This window comes from Scophthalmus maximus, chromosome 12 (genome assembly GCF_022379125.1).
Source record: "Scophthalmus maximus strain ysfricsl-2021 chromosome 12, ASM2237912v1, whole genome shotgun sequence".
Lineage (NCBI taxonomy): Eukaryota > Metazoa > Chordata > Actinopteri > Pleuronectiformes > Scophthalmidae > Scophthalmus > Scophthalmus maximus.
The window spans coordinates 3,027,854-3,043,149 of NC_061526.1; the positions used below are offsets into that span (position 1 = coordinate 3,027,854).

At 40.1% G+C, this 15,296-nt stretch overlaps 1 protein-coding gene across 20 annotated transcripts in view; it reads left to right on the top strand.

Annotated features, from left to right (window-relative positions):
• Positions 1-15,296, top strand: part of LOC118288653 (adhesion G protein-coupled receptor L3-like) — a 192,960-nt gene that overhangs the window by 83,930 nt on the left and 93,734 nt on the right. For all 20 annotated transcript variants that reach the window (XM_035615117.2, XM_035615134.2, XM_035615195.2 and 17 more), the window contains exon 5: positions 15,036-15,145. In XM_035615117.2, coding sequence (XP_035471010.1) covers positions 15,036-15,145 — 110 coding nt within the window. The remainder of the gene's footprint in view (positions 1-15,035; positions 15,146-15,296) is intronic.

Consider the following 15,296-nt stretch of genomic DNA (forward strand, 5'->3'; position numbering starts at 1 on the left):
CCAAGCATCTCAAAGCTCCATAGAAATGAATCTCTATTTAAGAGTGATTCCACCGATGAATAGAAAGAGAGTGTGAGGTGGTTGCCACCTTACCGCCAAAATCCTTTTAGCATCAGCAAGTGTGGTTTAAATTCTGCCTGGGAACAGCATTCAACAGCATATATTCCGGAGAGCAGTTAATCTCAAAGCCAAGTGTATCAGAGAGATGTTTTGAGGCAGTAAACTGTTTTGATGAAAGATCTGTCTTTCATTAACCCTGACCGATTGTCCCTCCACTTCGGCCTAGCATTCACTCATATTCAGTGGCACACACGTTCCTTTCGAGGGGCTTTGTCTGTCTAGAGTGGCCTCTCCCGCTGGCCCCACACTTGCTTGTGAAAGCTAATTATACCAGGCTATTTTCTGACCAGGGAGCATGTCAATATTACACAGTGGGAGAGCTCTCACTCGCCCTGCGCCGCATTCTTATTCATGAGCCTTAATTCCATCAATGGCCACTCAACCACTGGACCGTGGTTGTTCCTTAGTATTGGGTAATTTTAAGGAAAGTGCTCTTAGATGCCACAGAGTAATGCTAGACCATAAAGAAGCATAACTTGTTGTGCTGCCCACTCAACATTCACTTTAGTACGTGTACAAAAGCACCTTTTATAATGCAAGACAATGTCTTTTGTAGGTGCAGACATGGGCCTAATAAACTCAGGAGCATGCTCATTGCAGTGCAATTGAATGTGATGCAGTGATGTAGCAATGCTATTCTAGACTGAGTGTTTATTGGATTTTTAAGAAGAATTGCGGCAGGCAAACCCCTAACTGCATTTCAATGTCGAAGCTTGCTCACATGCTTGAACACTTCAATACCACTGCAAAAATTTCGTCTGACAACATGGGTCAGGGCAAATCTATCCTTAACAAATGGCTGATATATACTTGCATTCATATTTCTTTGTCAACTGATTATTTGACCTATATTTTATCAGATAATTCCTATTTAGGATAAGTTAATATTTTCAAGCAGGTTGGTCATTTTTAAGTTGAGGACAAAGTTTCAATTAAATTACGGTGTTCAAATTGTAATTTTCATGAAGAGACCATGAAATGGTGGAGCCAACAGGAGTAATCTTAAACTTCCAAAGAGATCGACTGAGGATATATGGATATTCACCTTAAAAACCTCAGTGCCTCATTTGGATTTCTTCTCCTTTCTTTGGAGGGTGGTTTAAAAAGCCTGCTCATACCTTCTATAGACCCATTGTAAGTGTTGAGGCTTGCACAACTTAATTTTGGCAAAGTCCTCCAGAGTCATAAATTTGTCTTGAATTATTCTGTATTATATCATAGATGGAGGGTAACATTTTGCCCCCACCAATTCAGCAGCAGACTTTCCTTTACGTGTCTTTTTGGCTCAAACAACTAATTATGCTTAATGAAATTAAAACCTTCAGCTGTAATCTATGTCATAGGAGCCACAACTAAGTTTGGTTAGGAGGCAGAGGGATACATAGAAAGTTTAGGAGGAAAGGAAGTGAGACAGAGCTACTGTTTTCACAGTTGGAGAATGACGGGTCGGGATCTAGCAGAGTTAAAAGATGTTTCATCTGCTCTCTGGTCCCTTTTTGCCTGCCGATCCTGTTGCCGTACAATCAAGTTACTCATGTCACCTTGTAAAGCTGATAGAATTTGCTTAACATCCTGATACTGTTGCTTACAAGGCCTGCAACTTCAAACCCCAATCTGCGGTGGTTTGATTAGTTACGAGATCAGAATTTGAATTTACTTTCCCAAGGATCTTGGTTTGACATCAAACTTTAAAGAGCTGTCTTTTGGGCCACTGCTGTTGGATATATCCCAATAGCTTCCTTTGCTGTTACACCTTAGGCCTTCCTTATGATGCAACTCAACATGAAAGAGCTCAGAGCTGTAGCAAAGCCAATGACCTGCTGTCAGTGTATTTAATAAAAGATGATAGAAATGATGGAATTGTTGATTCCAATTGGGAAATTAGTTTGCTGCAGTAGCATTAAATAATAAAGATCAGCAAAGTAAAAGACTTAAGATACAAACACACAACTGGAATATAAAAATCAAAAAACAATGCAAAATGTAAATAATAAAAGCAGTATAGTGGTATTACTGGATTGGTTATGAATAGAGCTGCCTTTTTCTTAAGGAGCTGAAATCATTTAGGCATTTATAAGTATAGTTTATAAGTGAATACAAGAAAAACAAATACCTGACTTGTAACACATTTTGTGCATAAAGTCGTATAGGATACATAATAGAAATCTGGATTCTATAGTATTTTTTGCCGCCCATTCTGTTGAGGTCATTGCACGCATGTACGCCAGTTTGAAAAACACCGAACCAATCACTGTTAGGAATACTGTAGAAAGAATACAGCTAACTAATAAATACAAATTGCTTAAAGTAGCTAACCACTATTTCTTTAATTGACCTGTTTTTTTTGTAGCCTATATAGAAAACTCATTGTAAAACAAATGCAAATATTTTACTTATGTATTAAATGGTTGTCTATTGCAAACTGCACTCTTAACTCCTTGAATGCAATATTTTTGTCCCTATTGCACACCCGTAGATGTTTTCATTCCAATCGATTGGTGAGGAGGTGGGTGGTGGCATATATATCCATGTACCAAAATAGTTCCTTAGAGGTTTTTGTATGCAGCATTAGGAACCAAGGAAACAGAGCTTCGTTTCAACTTGAGATGTCTTTGTGGGAAACTGTGAAGGTTAGTCCCAAAGTTAGCTTGCCTACCCAGTAATCCTGCTTTTGAGACAGACCTGAGAGAGTGTTTAGCAATACATTTTCTGCTACAAAAAGACAGTGACACCAAATACATACCGGATTTGGGAAACACGCCGAGCAGAAACAGACAGGATGACACGCTCTAGACTTTGTTTTCCACCAGAATGAGACTCCCTGCTCTGCAGGCTGCATCTCAGGAGACCTGTTGGTATTGGAGGGAAGTTAAAAGACAGTTAAACGTCTTGGCTTGCCTTGACAAATTCAATTGGACAGTGGTGCTGCGTGGGGTGAAATTCAAGGAACGCCTTGTCACCTCTACTAGTACAGGAAAGGGACGGAACTATATCAGTCTTTGTACTTCTTGTTCAGTCTTTGTTCACCTCACTTGCACTCCTGGTCTGTCAAAGGAAAACTACGCATAAATCTGAAGCAGTCACCCCGAGTGTTCATGAAATAGGGCTCCTGAATCACAGCTCAAGAGGAAGACATTATGAAGGTAAAGAGCCTGTAGTGTTTCCACATTTTAAAACTTAAAAGTAAAACTTTAAAATCAACTGAACATTTAAACAATACCTGTGTTTGTTATTGACATTATGATTATTAATAATAATCATAATAATAATTTTCTTGTACTGAACTTGTAAAGTGCATTTTTCACTATTGTCTCTTTTTTCAACACAGACATGATACACTCATTTTTTGACTTATCATGACTTAGTCGTCTTCAGGACATCATTATCTCCAATGTCCATCCCATGTAAAAAAAAATAGAGAAGTCCTGGTAGAAATCATAGGATAACTCCAAAACCTGTCTGACAGTCATCACAGCTTGCGAGTTCCTCAATATCAAAGTCATCCAGTGATCTACTGCACATGGGTACATTGCAAAAATAAACTCCTTGCAAATTTTAAATAGGTTAACCTGCTCAATTTGTACTTCCCTGCTGCTGCCCTCCTGCAATCAACATAACTGATACATCTTGTAATGACTCAGACCTCTGTGCCTTCATGGGCCAGTAAATTACTTTCCTCTCAGACTTAAGTTGTGACTGACAGCGCCCTGAGTATATTGACACCGAGGAGACAGGAGACTTCAGTCAAGCCCAAGCTTTTAATCCCACCCATGCTTCTTTCAGGACAATTCCTTCAGACCTGTGGTGATTTCACGCATGCCAATGCAGGTTTGGACCCTTGCCGAGCTATCGACGCCTGACCCCTCCTGTATCGAACACTAAGGTTACTCATAACCCCTGCTCATCTTTCATTATTGAGATGTGAATGAGGAAGGTCAGGGGGTGGCTCTCATCGATCGGTCAACACAGGAATATTTGATTGTCGCTCAAGTGGCTCTGCCAAGACACTCAACCTCGTGGCAACAAAGGTGGCCATTTTGAATGTACAAAGAGGTTGAACACCGTAAACATTGGGTTATTGAAATGGCAGTTTAAAAACCTGCAAGGTCATGCTTAGACATTCTCATTCTGTTCTGTCATTATTTCACTGGAAGGATTACGATGCAGCAGCTGTACCGAGTAACGTATTTATTTGGAAACCTCGTGGCTTGTATAGAGCGGATTTTGTTATTAGAGGCACCTGTTTGTCTCTTTGTGATACGAGGTAATTAGCAGCTAAACAGCCTCGTAGAAGCTCAGCGCTACGGATGGCCATTCGAGAAGAAATGCAATTTTTAGTCTTTGAAAAAGGGTCTTTGAAGAAGGAAAGTGCTGGAAGCACATACTGGCCCAAGTTGGACATTGGGAGTTACCATGGTGACAGGGACTGAAAATGAAAAATCTGTGCTTAAAGGCAGGCCTTGGTGTGCGTGCGCTTCAAAAAGTAAGAGAGAGGTGGTGGTGGGGATTAGTGATAGTGTGTGCCTATTGATTTTGTGTGAAGATCATAAATACAGTGAATTGAATGCTCTTCTGTTCTGGTGTTGGTATGAGTACTTTTGCATTCTTTTTGCAGACAAAGCTCAGACCCCCCCTCCCCCCCCCCCCATTTTCTTAAATATAGATTGAATGACAGTCCAAGCAAAGGATTAGAATCTCTTTGTTGCTGCTCTGCAGTGCCTGCAGCCACATAAGCTCCCTAAAGCACTGCTTTGACTTGAACCAGCAGCAGTCGTCCCTCTTTTGTGTAACAAACAGCACTTGATGCCTTGGAAAGTCAAACCAGTGGCATTTCTGCCTCTCCGTTTTTTTATACCCCATCCGTCCGTGTGAAGGCCAGCACAACAGTGGCACCACTGGGTATCTGGCCAAAAAATCTGGCGCTCGCAGAGATGCTCTTGAGATGGGCTCAGAATCTCAGCAGGACGGGTTCAAAAGGCTAACCCTTGTCAGCAGTTCAATGAGACCTGTCACTCAGTTTTTTTAGAATGGATTTCTTCATGCTATAGAAAGAGCTTATTGAGTCTATGAATGGATGTTAATGTCTGTATAGGCACTAGCCTGCTTGCAGAGATCCTAGCGCTCACACATGCACAATTTAAATATATCCACTGATGCACACGTGTGTGCATACAGCCACACTCATTCAAATTATTTCCTCACATCTTGCATGTCAAATAATCTTTTTTTCTTTTTCAATATATGACACATTAATATTCATGTGACTTGTTGTAAAAGGAAAATGTTACCCAATCCTCACTTTTACACATCCCCCCTGGAATGAGGCTTAGCCTAAAATGGGTCTACAGGCTGAAAGTCCCAGGGGCCTTTGCCGGAAGATAAATCAAGCGTCACCCGGATGATAGGGAGCAGCATTATTTGTCGGCAAGAATGGGAAAATTCATCCTGGAAATCGTAAATCTTTAGACGGGCAGGCCCCGGTGAATAAGCTTCACCCACCAAACAAATCGATTCGTGAAGTTATTGCACATTTCAATCCTCCCTTCTGCCTCCAGACAGTCACCTGAAGAGACACTGTGGGCGTTATGATTTACATATACATACCCGGAGATTAGATGCTTCTTGTTTTTGACAGTGACAGATGTTGAAATTTTTCACTTACTACTAATTTTAATGGAAGAGATATGGTTGAGAGTATTATTAGCCTTGTGAAATGACTATCAGTGTCAGCAGGTTAGTTGTCATGGTGTGGATGCCTGTAAGAGAACACATTTGTTCCAATCGATGCCTGTTCTTCTCAAAACAAAAGATTTCTAAACATGTCCTAATTAACTTCTTCCCCCTGAAGCTTCTGCAAATAGATATAGTTTTGATCTCTTTTGACTCAGTGATGACCTTTCAAAATAATAATACGTGCTGCTTCTAATAACTTCATGCATATGAATTACATTCGATGTAAAAGCTTCTGAGACAATAACATACTACAGTACTTCAGTTACTTACTGATCAGAACTGAAGGAAACAGCATCCTCATGGGAAATGATCAAACAATACAGAATATGGTATCTTCTGGACTGTCAAAGTGTGTATGTTGAGTTGTCTTTCCTCCGTGGCATAATTCCCTGTAGCCTTGTTTTAAATGAGGGCAGTCGGAAAATGATGACAATACTTGAGCTGGTGTTTTAATTAGTAACTGTCATAGCTATTGCATCATGTAAATCATATGTCTGCTTTTATGATGACATAATTTACATACCCCCGCTTTCTAGCCATTTATCTAATAATCTCCAGTGTAAATTGAATGATGATAATAACAGCAGATATCTGTGCAGAAACTGTTATTTCAATAAACATTAGTTTTAGGCAGATTCAGTTCATTCGCAGGATGAAACAAAGAAAAAAAAAAGTGGATAATGCATTATTTATTAGAATTTCCACTGTAGCTACAAGGCTGTGGTTCTGTGTGAGTGTCTGAGAGCAATATGTGAACTAATATTGGCAGAACCTGGAATCACTATCAAGTTTAAACAAAACATTGTTCTTTGCTCTTTTTTGAGCTGCACGCTTTTCAGGATGAGAGTCCCCAGAAATGGCTGAGGATTATTTTGCCAAGTTTATCTTTTCCCTTGTGAGATAGACATTCATGTCTGTGCTCCAAAAGACCGCTCACTGTGACCCATGCCTTGAAAGCAGAATTAAGCTGTGCATGTGAATGCATGTATGAATTCATGTCATGTCTATTGTCTTCAAAAGATAGTTTGCATATTACAACTGTGTGGAAGAATAAAATAAAACTTCAGCATTATGAACTCTAACATTCATCTGAATTAATTATCATTATTGCAGATTTTCATTACAGTATTTCATTGTAGAATTTAAACATTACCCTTGCAGTATAAACTCCAACTATACTTTCCTTATGAAAGTAATTTTACTGGATTTATTCGGGTCAATAATTCTCTTTTCCTAATGTTGAATCTGGAAGCATCTTACTCCCCTGGCACTCCCCAGCATGTGCCAAAATTATACTTTAATGGAATTTTGGTGCACACAGCCAGATAGATCTCTACAGCTTGTGCAGAATCACGGATTGACCTTTCAGGTGGAGAGAGAAATTGCATCACCTAATACCTGTTGTGGCACCAAAAGAGATGGATTAATTTCAAAGAGGCTAGCTGAGCAAGTTTGATCTGTCTGCAGCTGGATTACTACTCCTTCAGAAATAAGAAGCCCGGGACTCTTATTCAGAATTCCTGCAAAAAAAACATTGTAACAGTGCTTTTATAAATACAATAAAGCATATTTAAATGTTTTTGCAAACAGAAAAAAAGAAGTTGGGTGAACTAAATATGAAGTAAACATCATCTGAGGAGCTCAGGTTATAGTTTTAAAATTCTGAGGTTTAAACGTTTGAGGTTTGAATTCCTGAGATTCAGGAGTTTTAGGATTTAACAGTCGTCATTGGTGTCGCAATATCGGGCAAATAAACAGGTCAAAGTGCTTGTGATGTATTAGTTATTCCAAAGCACAGTAAGATGTGTTGAGTAACTAAACATTTCATAAGACATTGTGTCCATTTTGATTTAAATGTAATATAGGAGCTAGGATAGTTCCTCCAAAACATCTGTTCATCAACCTTATTACTGTCAATTCAAATCTCTCTGCTCTCTTGATATATATGGGGGTTATACATATAATATATATTCGCTGAGGGAAACAAGGTACAACACATTAGTTCAGGGATTTTTTCCTCAAGAGTCCAACTGCAGGATTTCACTCAACAAGCCTATCAAGGCCAATGAGACTATTCCAGGCGTGGGAGGCCCCACCCTCCCTGAGGAGTATAAGAGATGCTGCAGACTCATCTCTTCAATCTACCCTACACTTCATGGAGCCCCTAGGCGGGTACAGGCTGACCCGTGTTGTACCTCGTTTCCCTCCCTCGAGGAACATTGGTTAAGTACACAAGTTCCCTTCCCGGTTGGTACAGTCGGTACAACACATTAGAAACGCCAATGCATTTACCCAAGATCCACTACAGCCAGGGTGCTAGACAGCTGAAGGGTAGAGTCAGCTGTCCTGCGGACGTCATCCAACAACCCTCAGCCGCTAGTGCCTCTTGCAGCTCTTGCAATTCTCCAATTCCTAATCCTGTAGCAAAATTTTCCTTGAACTGGAAAGCGGAGAACCAGCACTGCATACTTGGAAAAGTGGTTTTACTGGTTGATTCATTTGGTTGAAGTTCCAGGTAAACCAGCAGTGTTTCGTTCACAGGAGGAATTGAGGAGATGAGACTGTGTAGCATCTCTTATACTCCTTAGGGAGGGCGGGGCCTCCAGTGTCTGCAACAGTCTCATTGGCCTTGACAGGCTTGTTGAAAGAAATCTGCACTGAGTGTACCGACCAAAAGGGAACTCATGGTTTAGAAATCTGTCTGAGAGTAGCAGGCAACCTAAGGTAAATAAATTCCTTCTCAGAGGCAATGCTCATGAGGGGATGGGGGTGGGGGGGTGCATCCCCTGAGGTGATACCCCTGACCTCGAAACCGTGTGTTGTCTGACAAAGTAGCAGACCAGAAAAGTCTGTGCAACTAGATCTCAGTTTTTCCTTCTGATTTTCTTTTCTCTCTTCCAAAAGACAAAACTGTCTTGCAACTGACATGAGTGAAAATGAACAATATAGATGGGGTTTTTTGTGTGTGTGTTGTGTGTGTGTGTCTGTACAGCAATAAAGCAATAGTAGATTGGTATCTTACATGGTTCCTTTTGTGATTATTTCATATCAGTAATTATTGTTTAATATTAATGTCAGATTCTCTGACCAGTATTTGAAAGAATGATAAGAACTTAAGTTGATGTGTACTTAAAATATATTAAATAACATGAAATATACATATGAACATATAAAAAACAAGGTATGGTTTTGCTGTGCTGCATTCCAGTTCTAACAATTGCTGGATGACAAAGTACTGGCATCTTTAACTTTAAGTGACCACTACTACATGGACATCAGTGTTTTCATGTTGTGTAATTGTAAAATATAAACATATTATCAAATGCAGGTGTTTAGGAGACAAAGTGTTTTAAAAAAAAACACTAAGTGGTAATAAATAGTTCTGTAGATACATTGTGAGGCAGTATATCTCCTCGGTGTAGCATTAAGTCAGGAAAATGTACAGATAGAACAAATAATGGAAAGACAATGTGACCATTGGGGATATTTCTCTCATCCATCATTGTGAGCCATAAACAAACCCAATCTCTCCTCCGAGTCACACAATATTATTTTTGTCATCGCAGTGAAAGTGCCCACTCGTGCAAATACACGATGAAACAGCAAAAGCATGTGTTTGTCAAGCTGAGCTTATTCTTCACTTTAGACTCTTGGACTACAGCCAATAAAGGGCCTGACAGGTGACTCCATATCTCACCTCTATCCATAAATTCTCAAAAATTAACTCAGACTTTTTAAAAAATACTCTGTGTTCCAGTTAATCATCTCTTTCCTTCCAGAGTTGTAGTGCCTTGGTGCCACTGTATTTGTCTAAGCTTGTTGTTGCATGGGGATGAAGTGCGGCTTATCTTCCAAATACAATATTAGAGAGGGAAAACTGTGTGATGTAAAGTCTTATGAAAGCTACTAATCTGTGTGAATGGCTAAGAGGGATTATGCTTGTCAGTTGGGAAGAAATGAGCACAAGATGCTCTTTTAAAAAAAAAAATAGCATTGAATTTATGTAAGCAGTGGAAGTAGTTCATCAGAGATGGTTTGTCCTGACCTTCTTTGACCACCCCTAATGAAACTCTTATTCCATACTTAATAGAACCTGATAAAGGTCACTCATATACTGAAGCTCCAGCACATCTTCCCTTTACTGAACAGTCACTCGGTGCTCTATTCATTTCTGCTTCGATCCACACAGCTAATCCTGTAAAAAAGGAATACGTCTGATGTTTTGTCACTGATAGTGTTCGTGCAAACAGACTCTCAGAGCTTGATGTTTTTCTAAAGTTTTTTTTGCATGATGCTAATGACACCCGGCAATGCAGCAATCTTGAATTGACTTGTCTCCATCATCTGTGGTTGTTCACATAGATTGGTCTTGTGCTGAATGTGTAGGTGCGTGCATGCGTTTGCGTGTAAATGCTTGTCGTCCGTGTTAGTGTAGTGGTGTTTGAGCTGATGTATTTGAGAACAGTGAGCACCTTCAGTGATTCACTTCATCCTCCACGCCCACACCTGGCCTCTGTATTTATGCTGTGTACATTAATGCGCCATCGTCCTCTCCTGCTTTTCAATCTGCATTTTGGCAGCTCTGCTGGTGTTTTGGAAACAAACTGTGGCTTTAGAATAAACACAGAATTTGTCAGTAATGACATAACGTGGAAGTGATTTTTGGACTTGTGTAAAATCATATCCACAAAAAAATATTGAGCATTTGACAAATACACAAATTATTCTATCAAGATTTGTACATGCAAAACATGTTTCGCACTTCATACTGCAACTATTCTGCAGTAAAAATAAAATCCTGTACAATCCCGTACGCATATGTACAAAACCCATATGATGTGTACAACTTCTGATATAATCCGTTGGAATGATCCGATTGATTTCATGTGGAGATATGTGATTTATTCTGTGATGATTCACATATTCTTATGAAAGCATACTTACTACTGTTGGACTGTATTCACAGTTAATTCTCAGTTGCTGGCTTTGGATTAAAATTTTCTTAGAATAGAAGATTATGATATATATTTTATATAATTGACTGACTTAGTCTTTCCTGCTGACTGGCATATCATGCAACATAGCCTGGTACCAATGAATTTTGCTGTGGTATTTCCCAACACTATGCCACTCTCTTTCGCATCTTAAGTGCTGATCCACAGTGCTTACAGGAGGAGTTCTGAAAATCAGAGTGATTTCGTTTAATTCAACCACACACTCTGCAAACCCTTCCATGCACTAAGAGAGCATTAGCATGGTTGTTAGTTTATTTGATGATCTCAACTTGGGATATCTTCAAAGAAACTTCAAATAATTGGACATCCTGACTAAGAATATTATTCTGCATTTTGTAGCAACTCCATAACAGAAAACTTGAGACATGGTGTCTTAATGAGCTTCTCTGTGTGAACAACATTCCATGATTCATGGGGTTTTCAAAGATTTAATTTTTTTTTATGCTGCACCAGGAGACAGGCTGAATGAGAAAAGATGGATGCTGTGGCGTGCAGCTGGGAAAGATAATGAATGAATTTGACTGTGGGCGGCGAAGACCATCACTAAAGCGTAATGGGTCCCAACAGAGGGATGTGGATATTGACACGTCCGTCACCCCCCCCACACACACACTCTTCGATCCCTTCCTTTCTCTCATATTCAAACTCTTACAAGTGTGGGCAAAGCCCGGTACAGTACAGTGTTCACATAATACAAAAAAACTACCAACAAGCACTTTGTCTTTGCACACACTCTCAGTCCCTAAAGCACCTTGAGCATATTTTTCTCTTCTTAACACAAGAACAGAAAACCAATGTGGGATTTTCTTGGAGGTGAGTCAGTTTAGATGTGTTTGCTCTTTTTAACTGAAAGCAAATGGAGAGTTTGCAGTCCTCCCTGACAGGGACAGTTTCATCAGACATAATCAAACTGTGGACAAACTCCAGCAATGTCACGTCGATGTAGAATGCCAGCTGAAGCGTCTCCGTTGTCATTTGACTTACTTCAGGCAAACTTCTTTCAAATGGATTCTATGGAAAATCACTGGAAGCGTTTAGCATGTTGGAACCATACTCAGCATAGCTTTTTTCTTTTTTTCCTCCCCCACCACCTGAACATTTAAAAGCTGGCGAACCTTCCGCTTGGTTGATATCTTCCTCATGATATAAATCACTTGAGCTCTGAAAGGGAACAGTGGTGCACAACACTTATATTATTCACTCGTGTGGACAAATCTATCTAGCTTCGACAGCACCTGCACTGTTCCTATCTCAGACTTTTTCCTTAATCTTTTTTGTCGTTGATTAATTTATGCACCCATTCATTCACTCATTCGTTCATGTTTTTCTGTCCTGTGTTAGTGGTCAACAGACTGAGGGGAGTGAACCCACTTACTGTCATCAGAGGCAGCAGTGGGATCAGCCAGCGATTATAGTGATTACAGTTTGTGCTTACATAGGACCCTGGTGCTTTGTGCCACATCTCCCCTCGTCAGCTGGCAGTCTGAGCTCTAATCTGCCAGTTATAACAAACGGCAGACGAGAAAACAGGAGGAAAAATGAGCTATAAGGAAGAATGCGGAAAAAAATTGGCCGTTTGGTGGTCATATTGCGAAATTGCGTTATTTTGTCCTCTTTTTTAAGTCTCCGCTCTGATAGAGCGTTGTATCCAGACGGCACTGTGATCCTTTGTCATTTGCTGTCACTAGATTTCTAGTAGAGAGTTGATAACACCTAGAATTTCTCTATTACGGCTTTTTGTGTATCCTTTTTTTTTAATGGTTGGCTTATGTAACCTAAGCTTCCTGCCAGTTAGAGTATTAAGCCTGCAGTATCATCTAACCACCTGGTGTCTATTTCCTCCTATAGTGCATATGCAAACCACATACATATCTGAATACATCAGTCAAAGTGAATCCATTTCCCTCTCCCGTTGCCAGTTCAAAGGGCTCCGTCAGAGCCAAGTGTCTGATGAAATCCTGATTACCCCCCTAATTGGTAATTGTGAAGTCGTCGTGGCACGTGGTGCCGGCGGCCTCTCCCACCATCGATCCCCCACCTACTCTGCCATTGATTTGTGCTTAATAAATTTAATTGTAATTATTCCCCCCCCCCCTTTATTTTATTCCCTTGCAATGTGTAGGTGCCCTCAGGACTCTAACAAAAAACAGATCAGATCATTTGTGCCTGTGTGTGTAAAGGTAAAAATGCACAGCAGTGATAAAAAAAGGGATTTTGAATATAGATTAAGATAGATGTTAAGGCTGGGATTAAGTTTGCAATCCACATTAAATACACATTATGATGTTTAATCTCTCAAGAGGAAGTACAAACAAAGTATGATTTAAATCCCAGATTTGGTCCAGGCTTAACTTCTAGGGCAGTGTTGTTTCATCCAATATATATTGATTTTTGTCCATTTTGATGGTTTACAGTAACAAAGTGGAACACGGCTGTGTAGATCAAAGCTAAAAAGTGCACTGTGTGTGTGTGTGTTTGTGTGTGTTTGTGCGTGTTTGTGCGTGTGCGCATGTCCATGTAAGTGTTTGTGTCTTTTCTCCAAACTCTAGCGAGTTACATCTCTTCTATCCGTCTCACTCCTAATTCTCTGTGACACTTAATCTTAACTTGTGTTCTCACCCGCTGATTACAAAACCCCCCAGTCCTAAACAGAATAGAGCAGAAATGGTCGTGAAAAGGAAGAGTGCAGAGATGAGAAGGCTGCCTCTATAATTGTTTCTCACTTTCATGGGCCTGACCCCCTTATTTATTTGACTGGCATTTACTGCTTGGGAATTAACTCTTCATAGGCCAGTACAAGCCGCAGACAGTTGACTAGGGTGACTGAGTGAGTGAGTGAGAAAGCAGCAGAGGGTGAGAGTCGGGTGGCGGTGTGTGGAGGGGGTGGGTTCATGAACCTATACAGCTCTGGAGAGAATCGGCAGACCATATCTCATTACGAGGTTGGCTTGAAATGAGATGGGCTTCTTTTTTGCTTGTCCCTCACTGGTTCGATTGATTAGTCGGCAGCCAATCAATGTTAATTAAGGTCTGGAGAATCCTTTAATTGTGGTGTATGAATCATTGTGTCAGACCCCGCCTTGACCTTCACAGGACTTACACTGTGAACGGGTTTGCTGGGGAATAAATACCTTTTATGTATTGTAAGATAATGGTAGTCTATAAATGAGTATAGATTTGATGGACAGGGATCTACTGTAGCTTACAGCGGCAGGCCTCACTAAGACCACACACATTCAGACACACTCACACACAGTCTGTACTGAAATGCAAACCAGCCCAACCTTCACCTCCTGTTCCTTTGCAATTTTGCAAACAGATGCAGCGCACAGACAGATCAATACTTGACAAAACGTTTAAGAGTTAATGTTGTGAGATAAGTGTTGCTATTATGTGCGGCGAGAGGCTCTGTGCATATGAAGTGGGTCTTTGATTGATGACTGCCAAAAACAAAATGGCACATGAGAACACCACCGGCAGTGTAATTGTGTTTTTTAATGAAGACCTACATTTCACGTTGAAGCTGATTTCGCACTCAGTTGATTGTGTCTAACAACCCCCCCACCACCATCACCGGCACCACCACCATCCATCAAGCAGCAATAACAATGTAATCTGTATGTGGTGTTAAAGCCTGGTTCTAGATCCATGACTTCCAATTCCTCACCAGACAGATGAATTTAACCATGACAGTGACGTCTCAGCCTAAAAAGAAAGGTCAAATTTAGAATCTCTCAAAATTAAACATGCCACAAAAATCTTCCCAAATAAAGCATCTTTTATACCTGTGTCATCAATTCTCTTCCCTTAATATGGGTGTATTGTGTCGTACACAAATGGTCTGAATACTTATGTCTATGTGAAATTGCAGCTATGTGGAATTTTTTTTAATTTACAAACATTTCTTTCATTCAGTTTTCACTTTGTCATTTCAGCTGTATTACGTATATTTAAGCATAAGGCTGCGACATAGCTACACTATATTATATAAGAAACAAGATTGGATTAATCATTTTCCTAAAAAGCGCAGCTTCACAATCTTCATAATTTCTGCTACAGAATAATTTTTTTTTAGCTTCATTAAGCACAGACTTATACATCGAACTAATGTGCTCCTGCATAATGGACAATATTTCTAAATTGAAATGACCTTTTCTCCTTTTTCAGATGTAATAACCGGACGCAGTGTGCTGTCGTGGCTGGACCAGACGTATTCCCTGACCCTTGTCCCGGGACCTACAAATATCTCGAAGTCCAATATGAATGTGTCCCTTACAGTACGTATTCCTTCATTCTCCTACTCTCACAATAATAACTGCCAACGCTCCCACCCATTCTCAGTTCCTTTTCACAGCGGTGACTCATCAACAACACAATCAACATGCATGCCAGTGATGTTCCGAAATGTTCAAACGTTCCAATACCTCA